The sequence below is a fragment of the Sinohyriopsis cumingii genome, unplaced genomic scaffold, assembly GCF_028554795.1.
Source record: "Sinohyriopsis cumingii isolate HCF-2022 unplaced genomic scaffold, ASM2855479v2 utg001820l, whole genome shotgun sequence".
Lineage (NCBI taxonomy): Eukaryota > Metazoa > Mollusca > Bivalvia > Unionida > Unionidae > Sinohyriopsis > Sinohyriopsis cumingii.
Genome location: NW_028316063.1, coordinates 366,167 through 388,043, shown reverse-complemented (window position 1 = coordinate 388,043; position 21,877 = coordinate 366,167). Strand labels below are relative to the sequence as shown.

At 35.8% G+C, this 21,877-nt stretch overlaps 1 protein-coding gene across 1 annotated transcript in view; it reads left to right on the top strand.

The window, feature by feature from the left end:
- The window catches only part of LOC149771493 (uncharacterized), a 29,474-nt gene extending 11,509 nt beyond the window's left edge, over positions 1 to 17,965 (top strand). The window contains exons 7-12 of the mRNA XM_089948377.1: positions 1,437 to 1,493; positions 4,943 to 6,488; positions 6,814 to 7,797; positions 11,382 to 11,473; positions 12,901 to 12,990; positions 13,545 to 17,965. Coding sequence (XP_089804503.1) covers positions 1,437 to 1,493; positions 4,943 to 6,488; positions 6,814 to 7,797; positions 11,382 to 11,473; positions 12,901 to 12,990; positions 13,545 to 13,904 — 3,129 coding nt within the window. The 3' untranslated portion in view covers positions 13,905 to 17,965. The remainder of the gene's footprint in view (positions 1 to 1,436; positions 1,494 to 4,942; positions 6,489 to 6,813; positions 7,798 to 11,381; positions 11,474 to 12,900; positions 12,991 to 13,544) is intronic.
- The last annotated feature ends 3,912 nt before the right edge of the window (positions 17,966 to 21,877 follow it).

Here is a 21,877-nt window from a genome sequence, read left to right as displayed (position 1 = left end):
TGTGGTGTTCCACAGGGGTCTGTTCTTGGACCTGTTCTCTTCATTCTGTACACTCAGCCGCTCTCAAGTGTCATAGATCATCATCCAGTGTCTCACCAATTGTACGCTGATGATACCCAAATATACAAATCTAGCCACCCAACTGAAGTTGATGCTACCATCTAAGGTGTAGAGAGGTGCATTTCTGATGTGAAATCATGGATGACATGGAACAAACTGCAGATGAATGATGATAAAACTGAGGCCATTCTGATCGCAACACAAAGACTTTCTCATTCACATCCTTTACCTCAAACAATAAATATCAGCAACACCAACATTAAATTCATACAATCAGTATGAAACCTAGGTGTTAGTCTGGACAGTACTCTCACATTGCACCAACATGTCGTGAACATATGCAAGGCTGCATATCTTGAGCTGAGACGCATCAGTTCAATTCGCAAATATCTTTCAGTTGATGCCACTTAAACACTTTTGTGTTCATTAGTACTTTCAAGACTGGACTATTATAACTCAATTCTGTCTGGTTCATCTCAATATCTACTCCAGAAACTTCAAAAAGTTCAAAACACAGTTGCTCAGGTCATATTTAGAGTACCACGATCAGAGCACACCTCCCCGCTGCTCTGTACCCTACACTGGCTATCCATTTGATAAAGAATCAAACACAAAATTTGTTCTCTGTGCTACTTTTCATTGTCGGACTCTAGTCCAACATACCTATCCGACCTCACCCATGTGTACCAAGATACTTACGCTCCTCTTCTGACAATCATATACTCATTATTCCCAATATGAAAACAAAGTCATATGGACAGCATTCATTTGCATACCAAGGCTCAGCAACGTGGAATGAATTGCCCACTGAACTTAGACAAAAAGACACAGTGATCACATTCAAGAGGGCTCTCAAAACTCACTTATTTCAACTGCAAGAACAAACTGAAAGACATAATAATGCTTCCTAACTTAAATATTCTCAGCATGTTTTTTATTTATTAATGTTTTTCTAATTTCATGGTGTTTGTTTTTGTAATAATATTATTATATGTTTTTTATCTTATATGTGTTGTCTAATGTTGTAAAGCACTTAGAGCTTCTAAAGATTAGGCGCTATACAAAGTCCTCATTATTATTATTATTATTATATGTTTTTATGTTATAGGTATTTTCAAATGTTGGAAAGCGCCAAGAGCTTCTAAAGATTAGGCACTATACAAAGTCCTCATTATTATTATTAGTATTATTACTATAAAGTGAACTCTATCCAATGAATGTTTTTTATACATTCTTACCCTGTATTTTCTCTTTAATTAATTTTATCATGTTTATCAGTGGCACCCCAATTCTTTAGGCAGATGCATATAAATGTAGTTTTATTTCTTTTGAAGTTGAAATTTTTAAAATCTTTGTAACTTTGTTTTCTTTTCTAGATCTCCCAGACTTTAGAACCATTTCTGAATTTGTCTTTACCTGTTCAGGAAGAAAAGGTGAGATTTTTTACAGTGAAAACTGCAGTTAATTCACTGTATTTAATGGAGAACCATTTTTCTTGTAATTCACTACTTTTCATAAAGTACAGTTTTTCTTGTAATTCACTATTTTTCATGCAGTACCAATTTTCTTGTAATTTATAGTTGCTAGAAAATATGAATTTGAGGACTCAGCAAACAATGATCCGTCTTTCAAAACAATATGAATCTACACCAAATCCACAAATTTATGAAGTACTAATCATTGACATATTTGGGATAAATGTGAAGAAGATTGATACAAAATATTAAATGAATTCACGGTATTGAATTTGACTTCGATAATCAAATTTTGTAATTCCTTTTCAAGAAACTTCAAGTTATAAAAAAAAAATGTTTAAAATTAAACTCAAGAGTAATCTTATTATTGAGATCTTCATATTTGTCTCGCCTGTGCAAGCATAATGAGACACAAGTATCTCTTCTTTCATGGCCATAATGGGGATGGTGTCAACAATGTTAATATTTGGTGTTCAAGTATTTGTAAGTCCTGCACATGGTAAATAAGTCAACAATCAATGTGTGTGAGACACTAGAGTCTCATTAGCTTTGCTGATTGACATTTATTTGGTTAAAGGTCCAATGTATTCAATATGTTAGAAAGATCCTTTGCAGTTAAATGAATTATGTAGAATCTAGATGGTAGCTACTTGGTTTTGAAATCCAAAATCCCTCATTTTACTTTCTGTATCCATAGACCAAATTCGGCCAACAGCTGAGCTGTTGCAAGTGTAATTACACAGTTGCAAGTATAATCAAACAGCTAGCAAGAATTTGCTGTCCAGTCAGCTTCAATTAACTTGGATAGAATTTGAAAAGCATTTGCCAGTGGATGTAATCGGACAGGAGAAAGAGGAGGCAAGCAAAAAGATGGTGAAGGTATCAGATACGGCTCTCTTGTGCAGTGCTTGCTAAGCTTCACCTATCTTTCATCCTTCTCTTACCTTGGTACCATCTATTTTACTTAAAATAGTCACTCTACACAGTTTGCACTTTTTCTTGCTCTCCTCCATCTTTAACATAATGATTTTGAATAATTTAACAACTGTATATGACTTACACAACATCTTTCTTTTTGTTTACAACTGTTATATTCATTTTGCTTGATGCAGCAACTTTACAAATATGTTGTATCATTCAAGTATAACTGTTACACATTTAAATGTGAAAGCTACACTCACTGCATTGTAAGCAGTTTTTGACTGTGCTGTTTTGCCTTAATACAGTAAACTCCGTTTATAATTCAGCCAGATTTCATGAAATATTGAACATATTACAAAGCGCATTATTTTGGTCTGTCAGTGTTGAATATAACATTCTGCCTTGATTATAACAAATCAATGTTTACTGCATACCAGTAGTGATATTTCTCCATTGAATTCATTTCTAATCACATCATTGTTAGGAAATAAGCTCTGCCATCTCTCAAATCTAACAGTGCAAGAAAAACAAAACTTTTGTCTTCCCCATCCATATGTCATGTATAGAAAGCAAAAGAACTCTTACCTAATCCCTCAACTTACAACCATGAGGTGATTACTCATCAACATTTTCTTTGCCATTTAAACTTATCCATAAAATTGTCCTACATTGCCAATAAAGTTCCTAAAAGATCTTCATTTTATTGTATTCATCAATAAGTGTGGTATAAAATTGTTTTAAAGTTTCTGTAAAAGGAATGGTAATCTTTGTTTTTATTCAGTGAATAGTTTTTCATATTTTTCAAAGTTTGTGAGTTACGTTTTTTCTTAAGTGTTGTACTGTACTCTGTGGGTATGGAATTATTAACCCTTCTAAATGTCATTTGTATCCCTCAAATATGAATTGCATGGATTATAGAGCTTTTAATGCTGATCTCAAACAGGAAGTGGGTTTCTGTGCAATATTTTCTGTAGTACCTTGGTTTACTAAATGCAGTGGCAGATGTGATTCCTCTAAGCTACGTTTTTTGTGCCCTCTCCCAATAGCAATGCTGGCCCAGTTGTGCCCCTTTTCTGGACATTTAGATAAGCATATTCTGATCTTGACCAAACGTTTTTCTGTTGTTGTTTTGGATTTAATGCCATTTCTCTGCACAAAAAAGACCATACACGGTGGCCAGTATAACTGGTGGTGGAGAAACCTGATGTAGTGGCCAAATTTACCCCTTGTAGCAGGGAAAGGATTGGCTGTTACACCTGGAAAACCTTGGTAACATCCCACATTAGCCAAGCCTGAGACTCTAATCCACATTTATATAGGTGAGATATCAGCAATTGATAAAGGCTAGCACTTTAGATGACTCGACCATCCAGGACCTGACCAAAAATAAAATAATTCCGGTGACAGTGACAAGACATGTAATGTCGCATCATTGGAATTCCTCTGGAGAAGCCTAAACCTGGTGATATGGTTTGTATGAACATCAGTTCATTCAGCTGGCAGAAGTGGATGGGGGGGACACCTGTTGCTTCACTTGACAATGGTAAGTCACAACTGGAGCCCAGAGTAGAAAGTACTTCATATAGACCTTTTAAAATTGAAGGCTGTAATGAAAGCCATTCATTGCTGCAGTGATCACATGTGTGGGAATGTGATCCTGGTAATGTTAAATAATTCTGTAGTAGTTGCTGACCACCTCAGTTGTGGGAGGGGATGACCAAATCGCCTAGTATAAGTCTCTTGGTCAAGGAGGTTTTTATGCTGGTGTTTCTAGCACAGCATCCAGTCTAGATAAGACATTCCAGGCGAACTGAATGTTTTGGTCAATTCTTTGTAAGGACGGGGTCAGATGTTGCCAGTCAAGGGGTCACTTTAGCTGTAGATTCTTCGGTTTATTTATGCACTTTGGGGACAAGCTGCTAACCTTTTTCTCTCCAGTCCCATATCCAGAGGCTTGAGCCATGGATTCTCTAGCAGTCAGCTGCAGTGGCATTAGGGAATACACTTTCCCTTCACCTGTTCTGATTCAGAGTCATTCAGAAACTTGACTCACAAAGTTATTATGGTAACCTCTCTCAGATGAACAAGTCATGGACAACTTATGGGTAAATGAAATTTTCAATCTCATGATAGACCTCCTCAGAGAAATCCCATTACAATTCAGAGATTTAATAGAAACTATTAGCTGTTATGCATGGTCAACCTTTAGATCTATCATGCAGAGATCACGTTAGTGTGAGCAGGTAAGCATTCTTGGAGAAACATACTTAACTAAAATAAAAATGATCTTTCTGTTGGAACACAATACATGTATGTTGGTTCTGGAAGATATGTAATATGACTACACTAGTATTGATTCTATTCATTTGAATGTTCTCTTGATAAATTCTGTGTAAAGCAGCGAACATACTGAGGTTATGATCTGCAGTTTTCTTAGTCCCACTGACAGTACATTAGTAGCAAACTTTGCTTTTTTCTCATTTCAGAGACCTAGTATAGCATCTCTTTATAATATTGTCCTTGTGGAAGGGAAGAAGGAAGGTGAAGAGAAGGACAGAGACAGGGAGGCAGATATGAAAGAGGATATTGTCCCTGTGGAAGGGGAGATGGAAGGTGAGGAGGAGAAAGGACACAAGGAGGCAGATGTGAAGGAGAATATCATCCCTGTAGAAGGGGAGGAGGAAGGAGACAGAGAGGCAGGTGTAAAAGATGATATTGTTGCTGTGGAAGGGGAGATGGATGGCAAGGAAGGGAAAGTAGACAGGGAGGCAGATGTGAAGGAGAATATTGTCCCTATGGAATGGGAGATGGATGGCAAGGAAGAGAAAGGAGACAGAGAGGCAGATGTGAAGGAGGATATTCACCTATTGGAAGTGGAGAAGGAAGGTGAGGAGGAGGAAGGAGACAGGGAGGAGGATGTGAAGGAGGATATGGTCCCTGTGGAAGGGGAGAAGGGAGGCAAGGATGCAGATGTGAAGGAAGATATGACCCCTTCGTATGTGGAGAAGGAAGGCAAGGAGGAGAAATACATGAAGGAGGATATGATCCTTATAGAATGGGAGAAGGAAGTCAAAGAGAAAGCAGAAAATGAATCAGATGTGGAGGAGGATATGGTCCCTGTGGCAGTGGAGAAAGAAAGCAAGGAGGATGAAGGAAATAGAGAGGAGGATGTGAAGGAGAATTTGACCCCTGTTGAAGGAGAGAAAGAAATGAAGGAGGAGGAAGGATACAAGGATGAGAATGTGAAGCAGGATATAGTCTCTGTGGAAGGGATCAATGATGGCAAGGAGGAGGAAGGAGACAGGGAGGCAGATGTGATGGAGGAGATAGTCTCTGTGGAATGGGAGAAGGAAGATGAGGAGGAAGGAGACAAAGGAAATGATCTGAATGAGGATATGGTTCCTGAGAAAGTAGAGAAGATAGCCATGGAGGAGGAAGGAAACACTGTGGATGATCTGAATGAGGATATAGTCCTTGAGGAAGGAGATTATGAAGGCAAGGAGGAGGAAGGAAACATGAAGGCAGATGTGATAGAGGATATGGTCCCTGTGGATTGGGAAAAGGAAGATGAGGAGGAAGGAGACAAAGTGGAGGATTTAAATGAGGATGTGGCCCCAGTGGAAGGGGAGAAGGAAGGCATAGAGGAAGGAGACAGGGAAGAGGATGTGAAGGAATATGTGGTCCTTGTGGAATGGGAAATGGAAGGCAAGGAAGAGGAAGGAGACAGGGAGGAATATGCGAAGGAAGATATTCTCCCTTTGGAATGGGAGAAGGAAGATGAGAATGAGGAAGGAGACAATGTGGAGAATCAAAATAAGAATATGGCCCCCAAAGATGAGGAGACAGAAGGCACAGAGGAAGGAGACAGGGAAGAGAATGTGAAAAATGACATTGTCCCTGTGGAAGAGGAGAAGAATTGCAAGGAGGAGGAAAAAGACAGGCAGGATATTATCTCTGTGGAAGGGGAGTATGTAGGTGATAAGGAAAGAGGAGACAAGGTGGATTGTCTGAAGGAAGAAAGATCATCATCTGGTGAGTAGAGAATGCCATAAAGTGCCAGATAACTTGGCAGTTCTTTTATCTATGTGTAGAGAATGTCATAGAGTGCAGATAACTTGGAAATGCTTTTATATGTGGGTAGAAAATGTCATAGAATGCCAAGTAACTTGGAAATGCTTTTATTTTTAATTAACTTTAGTACATTCTCCCTTTCTTTTCAGCAATGCTGTCATGTTTTGTCATAACAAAAACATTGTAATTTTCATGTTAAATACTTGTTTTACTGTTGTATGACACAATATTTCATGGCTTGCAGGCAATATTTGAATCATGTTTTCATTATTCTGTATCTGAACAGATGCTGATATAGAAGAGAACTTAAAGATGGACATAATCAGGTATAGCCATTCTCTTGAGGCTTCCATGACCAGTGATTCTGGATCAGTTGGCAGTGCATTAAATGGTGTGGAACCATCCCAAAGTCCTGTCCACATTTCTCCTCACATCAGCTTATCTGCATTAGCTGAAAATACACTAACAAAAGATGCAAGTGTAATCTACAACTTGATTCCAAATGGTGTTGCAGTATGGGAGACAGAAGATACTGATGGGTCCAGCAAGGAGAGTCATATTACTAATGGAGAGATGCATAAATCAAAAGTCACTGAACATGCAGAATATATGAATGGACCAGTTGCCAGTGGTTATCTTGGAAGTGGCAATACAAGCTTCAAGGAGCCAATGGAACTGGAGGCAGCTACCAGCAGCATTCTATTGTCTTCTTCTAGTTACAAACATTTAAGTACTGGGGAACAGGTCATTTCAGATGTTACATCTGGAACCAACACATCAAGTGTCAGTGAGACCTATTCTTCAGGTTTTTCACAAGATTTATCTCAAAATATGCTGTACCAATCCAGTGAAGAGTCTGAGAAAGTTAAAGATTTAGATGCACCAGTCAACTCTAGTCAGTCCAATGTTTCAGATGATACAGGAATATCTACACAGGGAACTGGAAGTATGGACTCAGTCACTGTTGGAAACAATGAAATTCCACTTAAAGCTGGAAATGATGAAGATATATCTTCTTCATTCAATGTGCAGTACATGAAACCATCAGAGTTTGAAGATCCACAGCCAGTGAGGTCACGTAAAGAGATCTGGAGAGAGGGGCAGAGAAAATCCGTCTTGACTTTAGCGCCAAGATATCACTCAACTTCCAGTGAATGCTCACTTGAGTCTTGTCTCAATCTGTTCACTTGTCCAGAACGTTTGACTGGAAACAATAAGTTTGGCTGCAAGAATTGCACAAAGCTTAAGAAGAAATTAAATCCTAATACAGGTAAGTGTTTTTCTCCCATCTACCGCCAGGTTTTTTATTTTTTTTTATTTCCCATCCCCTGTTTTTATATATGACTGTACTTCTTTTATCCTTATGCTATCCCCTGTTTATATAAGTACTTCTTTTATCCTTACCCCATCCCCAGTTATTATATATGTACTTCTTGTATCTTTACCCCATCATCAGTGTTTCATATTCATAACTGTTTTACAAATACTTGTTATCTGTATCATATATCCATATGAGTGTGCATTACTCAGTTCTCCATATAACTGAACTCTTCCACACCAACTGAGGAAGAATTGGTAGAATGCTTTGGAAGGCTGAGTGAGGTGGGGACAGTCATGGTATGAGATCCTGGATGCAACCTTCTAAGAGAGGTGGGGATGGTGTCAAAGGTTACATTTTCAGAGGCAGTATTGACTTTGCCTTGTAACCTAAACACCATGTACACCAATTCAGTGAGAGGGATCTATTTTGGTATGAAGTTTCAGGGGGACCATTCAGTGACACTGAAGGATTAAAATCTTGAATGTTGCCCAGGGAGATGGGTTGAGAGTGGGTGGTAGTTGTGTAAAGGTTGTGTAAAAAGGTTTAGAAATCTGGACATTTTTTATAGCTTTCATCTTTATTGTAATTTTTCAAAAACAACATGGGACTTTGTGGTCTTGACCAAGTTTGCATGTATGCATTGGGGTCCATATACATACATAAAGTCACTTCATTTGATCTTAACTCAGTAACTTAGATAATTGATGCTTGTCAGATATAGGGATCTGATACTTAAGGAATATGGAGCCTTGATAAATATGGGATATAGAGACTCGATATCAATGGTTTATAGAGACTTGTTACCCGTGGGCTATAATGACCTGACACCAATGGGTTATAATGACCTGATACCCATGAGATAGAGACCTGATGCTCATGGGTTATTTAGACCTGATACCGATGGGATTTATAAATCTGATAAACATTGGGTATAGATAACTAATACCTATGAGATACAGAGACTTGATACCCATGGTCTTGAGAGACTTGATACCATGATATTTAGAGACTTGGTACCCATGGGCTCTAGAGACCTGATGCCCATGGGTATAGGGAATTGATGCCCATGGGATAAAGAGACTTGATACCCATGGGATATAGAGATCTGATGCCCATGGGATATAGAGACTTGATACCCATGGGATATAGAGACTTGATACCCATGGGATATACAGACTGGTGCCCATGGGATATAGAGACCTGATGCCCATGGGATATAGAGACTTGATACCAATGGGATATAGAGACTTGATACCCATGGGATATAGAGACCTAATGCCCATAGGATATAGAGACCTGATGCCCATGGAATATAGAGACTAGATACCCATGGGATATAGAGACTTAATACCCATGGGATATAGACTTGATACCCATGGGATATAGAGACCTGATGCCCATGGGATATAGAGACTTGATACCCATGGGATATAGAGACTGGTGCCCATGGGATATAGAGACCTGATGCCCATGGGATATAGAGACTTCATACCAGTGGGATATAGAGACTTGATACCCATGGGATATAGAGACCTGATGCCCATAGGATATAGAGACCTGATGCCCATGGAATATAGAGACTAGATACCCATGGAATATAGAGACTAGATACCCATGGGATATAGAGACTTAATACCCATGGGATATAGACTTGATACCCATGTGATATAGAGACCTGATGCCCATGGGATATAGAGACTTGATACCCATCTTATATAGAGACTTGATACCCATGCAGTGTATGAAACTTGCCAAAAGATCCTGCAATCATACAGAATCAGTAACCTGAAAATACTAATGGTCCATTCTGTAAGTAACTGGTCCTCCATTTCATCAGACAGTGTAGTCAGTGACTGAATGGTAAATTCAGGTAGACATGAATATTGGCCTTTAGTAAGGACCTTTATATAATGAAACGTGGAGTATAATGAAAAACACAGAATATTGATATCATATGTAAACTTTATTACATTTTATTAAATTCAGCACAGCATGGCCACTATTTACTGTCCAGGACAATGATACTCACTGTCCAGCTGATGTAGGTCAATTCACAAGTTATTTAGAGTCATCATAATATGGCCATTGATGGCCAGTCTGAATATAGTCCGAATTAAAAAGCAGGATCCTCTTCCATTGACTTGAGGACAGTTATGAGAACTAGACCCAGCCTTTTAATGCACAGCTGCTCATGAAACTGAGTCTGTGGAAAGCAGTGTATTGCAGAAAGAGGAACCGTATTAAAGGCATTCACATCTGTAGATTGCAGCTTATAGTTTTTTCAACTCAGCATCTTGAATGATATCTGTGTTTGTAGTTAACATCATTGCCTTGAAATGGAGATAAATTAACATATTTCAAACATTATCTGCATCATCTAATTTTATTGAAACTAATTTACATTGTTATTTCATTTATGTTTGTAATGTAATTGTCTAATGAGTAGACCAGGATTGTTTACTTTGGTTTGCGATGGCTCCCATAACATTTCAGTCCTGCATAAAAAATGAACATTTCTGTAATTCCAGCAGCAACATGGCTGATTACATATACTCATACCACTCTGTTTCAGGATATATTAAACAAAATAGTGTTTCTCTGTATGTTGATACAAATGGTGGTGAAATTCTCTTTGTGCAAAAGAAAATCGGTAATGTCAGCTTCATTTAGAGAAGCTCACATGATAATTCATTGAGCTACAGTGACTGTCTCAGATATCATTCATGATCTTGAGGTGAACAAACTATAATATTATTGTCGTCAAGTCATGCATTCTGTTTACATATTTTAAGTGAATTATGCAACTCAGCTATCAATTTTGTTTCACATTATTCTATTACTTTTGTATAGTTTTTTTTCCTTTGTTTATATTTGGTCTTTTAGCCTCTGTTGGCATCAAGGCATATCTCAACATGTTCATCTAGGGAACTGGAAGTAGTAGGTGTCATGAAACATCACATAGATGCAGAAGAGACTTTATTTGGAGTTATAAGCATCTAGCAAACATAGAGTAAACACGAGTTATTTAGCTTCTCATGTCACCAAGACTTATGAGTGATCCTCAGAAAGGATTGTTATTTATTTTTTCACTTTTTTGAACATATTTCTTGTAATATAATGAAAAGATAAATATATGCCTCAAAATTTCAACAGACAGACTGGCTGCTCATTTTTTGCACCAATATGCAGTGAAATTGGCTGGCATTGGACCAGTGGTCAGGCAACAATTTTGTGTGTTGTAACCATGGGATTTATTTGGAAATGTTTGTAGATGTGCACCATATTCCAGTAATTTTCAACTCTCCACCATGATGAAAGGGCAGAGGGATATTGGGCTGAAATGTATACAAACTCCATGCTTGTGTTGTCAGGAAAGTGTTGTAAATAATGTGAATATCATGAGGATTACCAATGCATGCAGACATGCTAACTTTTTAAGAGAAAAAAATCCAAAACTGTATGTCATTTTTGAAAAGAATTTAATTAGGTTATACAAAATTGGATCATATGTATTCTTAATTTTTTTCATACAGAGATAAAAACAGTCTACTCCGATGCCAGCAAGAAGTACCTAATAATCCAGCCACCAGCTGTACTGACCCTGCATTTGCAACGCTTTGAACAGGTAGGTTGCTGACTCTAAAAGGCAGTGGAGATATTTTAAAATCCTTTGTCTGTCCATTCATCATTGTATCATCTTATCTCCACTTAAACTCCTAAATGGAAATTCCCCAGACTTGGTATCCATTTCTTAGGTTTCTTGGAAAGGCTCAAAAGTCTAGGATTGTACACATGCTTTTGGCAGGCCCTGAATGTCCATGCATCTGTCCGTTAACTTTTTTTCTCTCACATGATAGCTTAAGTTATGCAACACCTACCTGTGTAAGTTTACAGGAAAGTTTTTCTTGATGAAGAAATAAAAAAAATATTTTTGGGGTCAAAAGGTCAACAATCCAGGTCACAGACTGAAAGAATAGAAATCATTTCTTCATAAATAACAGTTCTATATCACAGACTTGGTGCAAACTTTGTGGATGACTTGCAATTGGGGTATGGTAAAAGCCTATACATCTTGACATCAAAAGGCTACAAAAGAAGAAAAATTATTTATGCATAATACATGAGTTTTCTGAACTGCATATGAGGTGATTAAAGCTGGTAAACCTTACTCTGATTTTGAGGTTGCTTGTAACATTCCTGTTGTTGTTGTTGTTTTGGGGCTTAACGCCATTTTTCAGCACACGATAGGCTATACATGGCGGCCAGTATTAATGGTGGAGGAAGAACCAGGGAAAACCCCGGAAAGAACCACCGACCCACGAGAAGCTACTGGCAAGCTTTCTCACATACCCACATTGGCTGAATCCTAGACTCGAACCGCCGCAGACAGAGGTGAGATGGCAGTGATCCGTAACGGAGAGCGCTTTAGACCACTCGGCCACTCGGGGCCCACATTCCTGTTGGGGCCTGTTATATGTAAAGCCATTATATATGAATCATGTTGTGTGAATTTCACTTGAGACTCAGACAGTAGTGTATCACATTTAAGACTCAGACAATGGTGTATCACATGTGAGATTCAGACAATAGTGTACCACATGTCAGACTCAGACAGTAGTGTTTCACATGTGAGACTTGGACAATAGTGTATCACATGTGAGATTCAGACAATAGTGTATCACATTTGAGATTCAAACTATCGATACAGCTTAGTATTAAGAGAAGGGGTGTTTTTTTGCTGACTCAGCAATATCTAAGTAGGTTGAATATGTCTTCTATTTCTTCTTCAGTTAGTTTATTGCCAGTGAGAAAATGACAAAAAATGACAAAAATTATCAGTTTAAAGCTGTGCAGTTTACTAAAATGCCACAAATTTATTGGTGCTAAAATATTGTTTAACAAAATATATACATTAGTGCTTGGCTGGTGGATCTGGCAGCATCACCACAAAGTTACAAATTAAACAAAATTAAAGGCAAGACATTGTCCTCAGCAGAGGTCTTGTTTATTTGGCAGATTCTAAGCAATACCTGTATCATTTTGTGATTGTAGCTTGAAATCAAGAACATCAACAAACTGGACTGCCATGTGGATTTTCCTTTTGTCCTGGATCTGGCTCCATATTGTAGTGCTCTTTGCCAGGTAAGTAGCGGGGTTGTGGCCTTTTATGTCCTCACTGCAAGTACAGCAGAGGCATTTTGAAATGTTCATTTATATACATTCCCATACATTCCCACGCATTCCTTTTGTGCTAGTAACCTGTTAGCATGTTGAAAGAAAAACCAATTTATGTATATTTAGATGAGATGTTTAAGTATTTGAGCCACTTAAATAATTGTTGCCTTTTTATAATCAATCATTTGTATTTGGTACATAGACATTTTGGTCAAAACCTTTGCCTGAGTTTACCAATATGACTTGACCTAGGCAAATGCTGTACATTTTTGTCTTATATGACATATAAGTATGGCAAGACTATTGGAATCTCTGTTAGAGTTGGCACTGAGACAAGAAAATCCCAATTTAGGGTTTGTATTATTTGTATTTTTCTGAAAGATGTCACTCATACAAAATGCATATAAACATAGAAAACAATCTTTTCACTTTCCTTGACTTGTTCAGTTTTAGTTTCATAAATTCTTCCAATCTTCAATTTTAAAAGTAGGATTTTAAGCTCTTTCTATTTCTTATTGCAGAATGTAAAACCAGGCCAGAAGAAAATCTTGTATTCTCTTTACGGAGTGGTTGAGCACAAAGGAGGTTTGAAGGGTGGCCACTACACAGCATATGTTAAAGTCCGGCCCAGTATCAACTCTCTGACCAACTTCCTCAGTACTAATCAGGTTTCTGTTAAGGAATACCTTGACCAGTACACAGAGAATGTCCTCCAAATGGGTGATAAGATGGTAGAAGAGATGGAAGAAGATAATGTTAGTGAGATCATGGTACCACCAGGGCAGTGGTTCCACATCAGTGATGACCATGTTAGCAAAGTAACAGAAGCCGCTCTCAAACATGCACAGGCATATATGTTATTTTATGAAAGAATATATTAGAGATTCAATTAAATTTTGTTGATTGTTGATGATATAATTTTTAGTTTAGTTTAATGATGAAGTATTATAATTCTGCTTATTTTATTCATGTGATTTCATGGTATAAAGAAAATTATAGTTGTTAAGAAAGAATTTTCTGTGCATATGCTGTATTGTGTATAACCATCTCATTTTATCCCAGGAACAAAGAAATTACAGTAAAATTAGGATAACAGGTACATATATGCCTTCCTATTTCTGTAGTCAATATAAGCACCTATATAATATATGAAGAGTAAAGTACATCTCTTGTGTTTGAAATTCTTCTTGTCTAATAGAGAGAAAAAATGTCAATTTCATATCTATTTATAGCTGGATAGTGTGTTTATTGAAATATTTTAAAAAAAGGAACCCAAAGTTCACTTTTTATGTTTAAAGTGTATGTTCTTCATATCTTCTTATTTTGGAGATTTGTCCTGCTAGTGTAATTGGCCTTCATTAATGTAAAATCCAAGTATTTACCTTTATTGATTTGATTGTACAGTATTTCATTTATTTACTACAAAGGATGAAATATTCTTTATTGCACATATTTATATTGGGTCTTGCTTATATATATTTGATCTATAAACTTAATTACTCACCCAACCAGTCCATTCAGTATTTGGTCTACAAAGTGAGTCTTCAGTTACTCAACCAATACAGTATACCCATTCTCAGAGTTTAAAATCCAGCTTAAGTTGAAATTGTCAAGTTGATGCATTTTGCATTAGAAAATAGACTTATGCTTCTATAAGATGGCTTCATTTATATTGCAGTAATATGTTAAAAATGCAAGTAAAACTAACAAAAAGAAGTAATATCAATATGTTAAAATTAATTGCTAAGTGTAAATATCAAAACTTTAGAAAGTATTTTGTGCCCACAAAATTCCCTAACAATAAATGCCTAATGGAAATAAACATATAACTTTTACAGATCTTTGAAATAAACATACAACCTTCACAAATTATAAAAATAAGTACCTATAACTTTCCATGATTCTCTCTATTTAGAAGTCTATGCTTTCAGTAATTCTATTTTTAAAGTCAATGCTTTCAAAATTTCTGTGATTTAAAAGTCTGTGGTTTCAATAATTCTGTGTATTTAAAAGTCTATACTTTCAATAATTCTGTGCATTTAAAAGTCTATACTTCATTTGTAAACATGTGGTAAGCATGAGTAGGATTTATTGTAAAAATATTGTTTTTTTGCAGTTTCATTTAGGTAAGAATGACATGTCAGTAAAATTTGTACATATTTTATCAATTTAAAACCAAATGTGGACATTCCTGAGAAAAAATAAGTATTGGAAATACATCAACATGAAACAATTACTGCAGACAATTTCATCTTCACTTCACTACCTTCATAGTTACCCATAAATCAAGTCATATATCAAGCAACATACATCCTGATATTCCATTGCATAATGTGCCATCAAGTCAGGGTCTGTTTTGTTTGTTTTGCTGATTGCTCCTAATAAACAACCTGGACTTGGATATGCTGGCTCATTATGCATTGGCAGATCTGGGTCTGTGCAGTTAGCAGTTGCACTTAACTTATAAAAAAGTATATAGGGTATATTTTGCAATTTCAGAAGGCAATGAGAATAAAGGTGCATTCTCCCAGTTCATTTGCAGGCCAATAAAGAGAGAGAAATAAAGGTCAAATAAGCATAGCAACTTTTTTAAAAAGAATATGTGATTAGAGTTCGTATTGGCATACATAACTCAATTTCAGTGCATCGATGAATATTGTCATTAAAGTTCTTATATATATATATATATATATATATATATATATATATATATATATATATATATATATATACATGACTTCATTCTGGTCAACCAATGAATACTGTCATTAAAATTCTTATTGGTATATATAACTCCATTTCAGTCCATCAGTGGATGCTGTCATGCAAAACTCCATTTTAGTCCACCGATGAATGTCATAAAAGTTCTTATTGATATACATAACTCCATTTAAGATTACCAAAACTTTAAAACCTTGTATTAAAAGTTTGCTTCATATCACCTGTATTTTCACTGATCTCCTATGACACCAGTTCCATTGTGTGAGCATTGATTTTTCAAGCGTGTTTGACCTACACTGTCATATATGGGTAATCTATGGTTTACACAGGTATGTTTGAAATTAGGTCAGTTACATTCTAATTGGATCATTCAGGCAAATGTATAATTTGTAAATCTTTATTGGGTCAAAAAAGCTGAAATTTGGTACAAGGCTTTGCATTATGAAGTTCAAGGTCATATTTGATTTTATCCATTTTCTTCCAAAATTAAATGGAAATATGGCCTTGTTTGATTCCAAACTACACCCCTATATTGCATTATATTGGTTGGGACATCATTGTCATATGAACACATTGATAGTTGTTTCCTCCTTTGTTCTTTTCTCTTTCCCTTCTCTTCCATGCATTGTTATTTCCATCTTCTGCCTATTTCTCTTTGCCTCCTTGAATTTCTCTCTCTCTTACCCATTTCTTATTCATTTCTCCTCATCCTATCCTGTGTTACTTTTTCTCTTTCTTCTTTCCCATCTCTTACCTTCAGTTATTCATTCCTCATCTATCCCATTTTTCACATCTCTTCATTTCTCCCTCATCAGTTGCTCATGGCTGAATTATGGAGAATTCTTTCTTTCACATCTTCATTTCACTAACATTATCTCCTTTTTTATTGCTCTCTCTCTCTCTCAATTTATCTTGCTGTCTGGCCCATTTGTTGTGCATTTCTCCAAACTCTATGATGTCTTATTTCAGTTTTATATGTCTGCCACAAAGCTTGTTCTAAAAGATCTGTTGTCGAAAACATAATTTCTTTTGTCCAAACATGAAAACTAATGGTTAAAGAGAAAAGTTGAAAGAACATTAAGTTATTTGTTCTTTTTCTGTATGCATAAACTCCATTGTAGTTATGGTCATCTGGAGACAATTTGTTTCCACCAAGGTTTACAAGAACCACATGTGTACTAGGGTATACAGGCAATGTTTACAAGAACTGTAGATTTGATAGGCTGTGTAGGTTAAATGCAACTTTGGAACAATTAGGTTCACTCAGTGGAAACAGGCATCAAAGAAAGCCAATACAAATATAGGAGATTGAGAAAAAATCTTTTTCTGTTAAAGTCTTACAAATTCATAAATTATGGAGTTATGTATGCAAAATGGACATTAAATGGATATCAGTGCATCTTTGGATTACATGAATGGACTTTTTTAAAAGATGAAAATATCAGGTCTCTTCTGGATCAGTTGGACTATACATCAGGTTCACTGTAATTGATGAAATTGTCTTCATCTGTAAAAAATACTATTCATGTGTTCATGAAATCATTATGGATTTTGAATTGTAATATTGAAAGAGAATGCTTTGAAGTAGATGGCTAATTCAACAAAATGTTCTTTTGTTAAAAATAATATAAAACAACTCAAATTTATTAAATTTATGGGGCATTTTTATACAGTATCTAAAGTAAGAAAATTTGGTGATTTTACTAGTATTATTTTTTTAATGCATTAAAAAGTGAACAAAATGGTTCCTTTACTTTATAAAACAGTGTAAATATGCACTAATTTTAGTGCTAGTTAAATTACTTGTGTGATGTGACAATGTCAGTTAATTCAGTTCTCTTGTCTGCAGTAATTGTTTTCTCCATGAACCATTATTATCACTTCACCATTTAAACTTTACTATACTTTTGTAATTATATATATATATATATATATATATATATATATATATATATATATATATATATATATATATTGTGAAGTTATATTTCATTTTACAAGTAAACAGTTATGATATTGTGCAGTTATTTTCTAATGATGATTTGATAGAAATATATGGACAGTCCTCTTGAAAATAGTGTCATACAATTGAATTGTGATTTGTTTATGTTTTATATATAAGTTTTTCACTGTGATACACAAAACTGTACTTTGGAGAGGTACCCTTCATGTTAATTTTCAAATGCAGTTATATGGTAATAAAATAAATGCTTTTGCTCTCTATGGACTATGTGAATGCTTTTATTCCTATTTTGAATTTAGTGCAGATGTTTTCAATTTCTTTGCACAAACATGCACACAATGTACAGCATATGTATGTTAAGTTTTTTGTTGATTTCATGGATAGTGCATACATTTTCATCATAAATATGAACCATTTGTATTCCCCAATTCCAAGTCAGCTTTGTCATCAAGTCAGTTTACTATTTGTATTGCCAATTCCAAGTCAGCTTTGTCATCAATTCAGTGTACAATCTTTGTTGCCCAATTCCAAGTCTGCTCTGTCATCAAGTCAGTGTACCACTTTTAGTGCTAATTCCACATCATCTTTATCATTAAGTCAGTGTACAATTTCTGTTGCCAATTCCAAGTCATCTTAATCATTAATTCAGTGTACCATTTGTGTTGCCAATTCCAAGTCAGCTTTATCATCAAGTCAGTGTACAATTTGTATTACCAATTCCAAGACAGCTTTGTCGTCAAGTCAGTGTACAATTTGTATTGCCAATTCCAAGACAGCTTTGTCATCAATTCAGTGTACAATTTGTGTTGCCCAATTCCAAGTCATCTTTATAATTAAGTCAGTGTACAACTTTTATTGCCAATTTTAGATAGCTTTATCACCAAGTCAGTGTATAGTTTGTATTGCCAATCCCAAGACAGCTTTGTCATCAAGTCAGTGTATAATTAGTGTTGCCCATTCCAAAACAGCCTTGTCATTGAGTTAGTGTACCATTTATATTGCCAATTCCAAGACAATTTTATTATACAAGTTAAGTTTTCTCATTGGCAGAGATCATATTGTGTTGTATTTGTTACAATGGAGGAAAGTGGTGAATTCAGAAGGAAAATACTGATGAGCAACTACTCAATGTTGTATATGCCTTGTCCACCTGGGATTGAACTGGGACTTAAAGATGCTAATCACATGTGTTACTAGTGTGCCATTCATCCCCACCCCATTTTTCAAGCCAGTGTTTTACTAATATAGCAGTCACTATTTTGACAGCAGTGGCAGCACCAGCAGCAATTAGTGATATGAACAATTAGTGTAATGAAATATCAGAATGTAGAGGGCCAATAGCCATCCATGCAACAGGTGTTTACAAAGTGTTAAGCCAGTATCAGCTTGTTTATAACAGGTGATGTCATGTGTATAGATGTAAATTACCTGATATTTTGCACAATGCTTTCCTTATCCCTCTAATAGGTTTGTACTACTTGAGATATCTAATTACAGGGCACTGACAACTCATTTAGCAAAATTGCTTCACCTCTTTTACCTTGGAATGTAGGTCACAGAAGAAGATTGTGTTGATACATAGGATGTTCCATAATGGGGTAGAGACAGTTCAGTCTGTGATGCACTGGCTGATATTTTTTATCTTTGGAGCTGAAATTGCAGACCAAAATGATAGAGGTTGAAATAAAGTGGATTTGTAATGCATCACGTGTTGACTTCCAGACCATGGTCTTCTCTAAACACATTAATATATTTTACGTATCCAGAATAGAAAGATAGTAATCCCAATGTGGGAGCATAAAACACCTTACTTTATGAAAACACCTTCCTATATGAAGATAGTAATCCCAGTGTGGAACATAAAACACCGTCCTATATGAAGATAGTAATCCCAGTGTGGTACATAAAACACCTTCCTATATGAAGAGAGCAATCCCAGTGTGGTATATAAAACACCTTCCTATATGAAGATAGTAATCCCAGTGTGGTACATAAGACACCTTCCTGTATGAAGATAGTATTCCCATTACAGTACATAAAACACCTTTCTATATGAAGATAGTTATCCCAGTGTGGTACATAAAACACCTTCCTATATGAAGATAGTAATCCCAGTGTGGTACATAAAACACCTTTCTATATGAAGATAGTAATCCAAGTGTGGTACATAAAACACATTCCTATATGAAGATAGTAATCCAAGTGTGGTACATAAAACAACATCCTTTTATGAAGATAGTAATCCCAGTGTGGTACATAAAACACTTCCTATATGAAGATAGCAATCCCAGTGTGGTACATAAAACACATTCCTATATGAAGAGAGCAATCCCAGTGTGGTACATAAAACACCTTACTTTATGAAAATAGTTATCCCAGTGTGGTACATAAAACACATTCATATATGATGACAGTAATCCCAGTGTGGAACATAAAACACCTTCCTATATGAAGATAGTTAACCCAGTGTGGTACATAAAAGACATTCCTATATGAATATGGTAATCCTATTGTGGTACATAAAACACCTTCCTATATGAAGATAATAATCCCAGTGTGGTACATAAAACACATTCATTAATAAAGATAGTTATCCCAGTGTGGTACATAAAACACATTCCAATATGAATATAGTAATCCCATTGTGGTACATAAAACACCTTCCTATATAAAGATAGTAATCCCAGTGTGGTACATAAAACACCTTCCTATATGATGATAGTAATACAATTGTGGTACATAAAACACCTTCCTATATAAAGATAGTAATCCCAGTGTGGTACATAAAACACCTTCCTATATGATAATAGTAATACAATTGTGGTATATAAAACACCTTCCTATATGAAGATAGTAATCCCAGTGTGGTACATAAAACACCTTCCTGTATGAAGATAGTATTCCCATTACAGTACATAAAACACCTTTCTATATATGAAGATAGTTATCTCAGTGTGGCACATAAAACACCTTCCTATATGAAGATAGTAATCCCAGTGTGGTACATAAAACACATTTCTATATGAAGATAGTAATCCAAGTGTGGTACATAAAACACATTCCTATATGAAGATAGTAATCCCAGTGTGGTACATAAAGCACCATCCTTTTATGAAGATAGTAATCCCAGTGTGGTACATAAAACACTTCCTATATGAAGATAGTAATCCCAGTGTGGTACATAAAACACCTTCCTATATTAAGAGAGCAATCCCAGTGTGGTACATAAAACACATTCATATATGAAGATAGTAATCCCAGTGTGGAACATATAACACCTTCCTATATGAAGATAGTTAACCCAGTGTGGTACATAAAAGACATTCCTATATGAATATAGTAATCCTATTGTGGTACATAAAACACCTTCCTATATGAAGATAGTAATCCCAGTGTGGTACATAAAACACCTTCCTGTATGAAGATAGTATTCCCATTACAGTACATAAAACACCTTTCTATATGAAGATAGTTATCCCAGTGTGGTACATAAAACACCTTCCTATATGAATATAGTAATCCCAGTGTGGTACATAAAACACCTTTCTATATGAAGATAGTAATCTCAGTGTGGTACATAAAACACCTTCCTATATGAATATAGTAATCCCAGTCTGGCACATAAAACACCTTCCTATATGAAGATAGTAATCATATTGTGGTACATAAAACACACTCCTATATGAAGATAGTGATCCCATTGTGGTACATAAAATACCTTCCTGTATGAAAATAGTATTCCCATTACAGTACATAAAACACCTTCCTATATGAAGATAGTAATCCCAGTGTGGTACATAAAACACCTTCCTGTATGAAGGTAGTATTCCCATTACAGTACATAAAACACCTTCCTATATGAAGATAGTAATCATATTGTGGTACATAAAACACACTCCTATATGAAGATAGTGATCCCATTGTGGTACATAAAATACCTTCCTGTATGAAAATAGTATTCCCATTACAGTACATAAAACACCTTCCTATATGAAGATAGTAATCCCAGTGTGGTACATAAAATATCTTCCTATATGAAGATAGTAATCCCAATGCTGTAAATACCTTTTAGTGACCTCTATCTGCGGCGGTTCGAGTCTAAGATTCAGCCAATGTGGGTATGTGAGAAAGCTTGCCAGTAGCTTCTCGTGTGTCGGTGGTTCTTTCCGG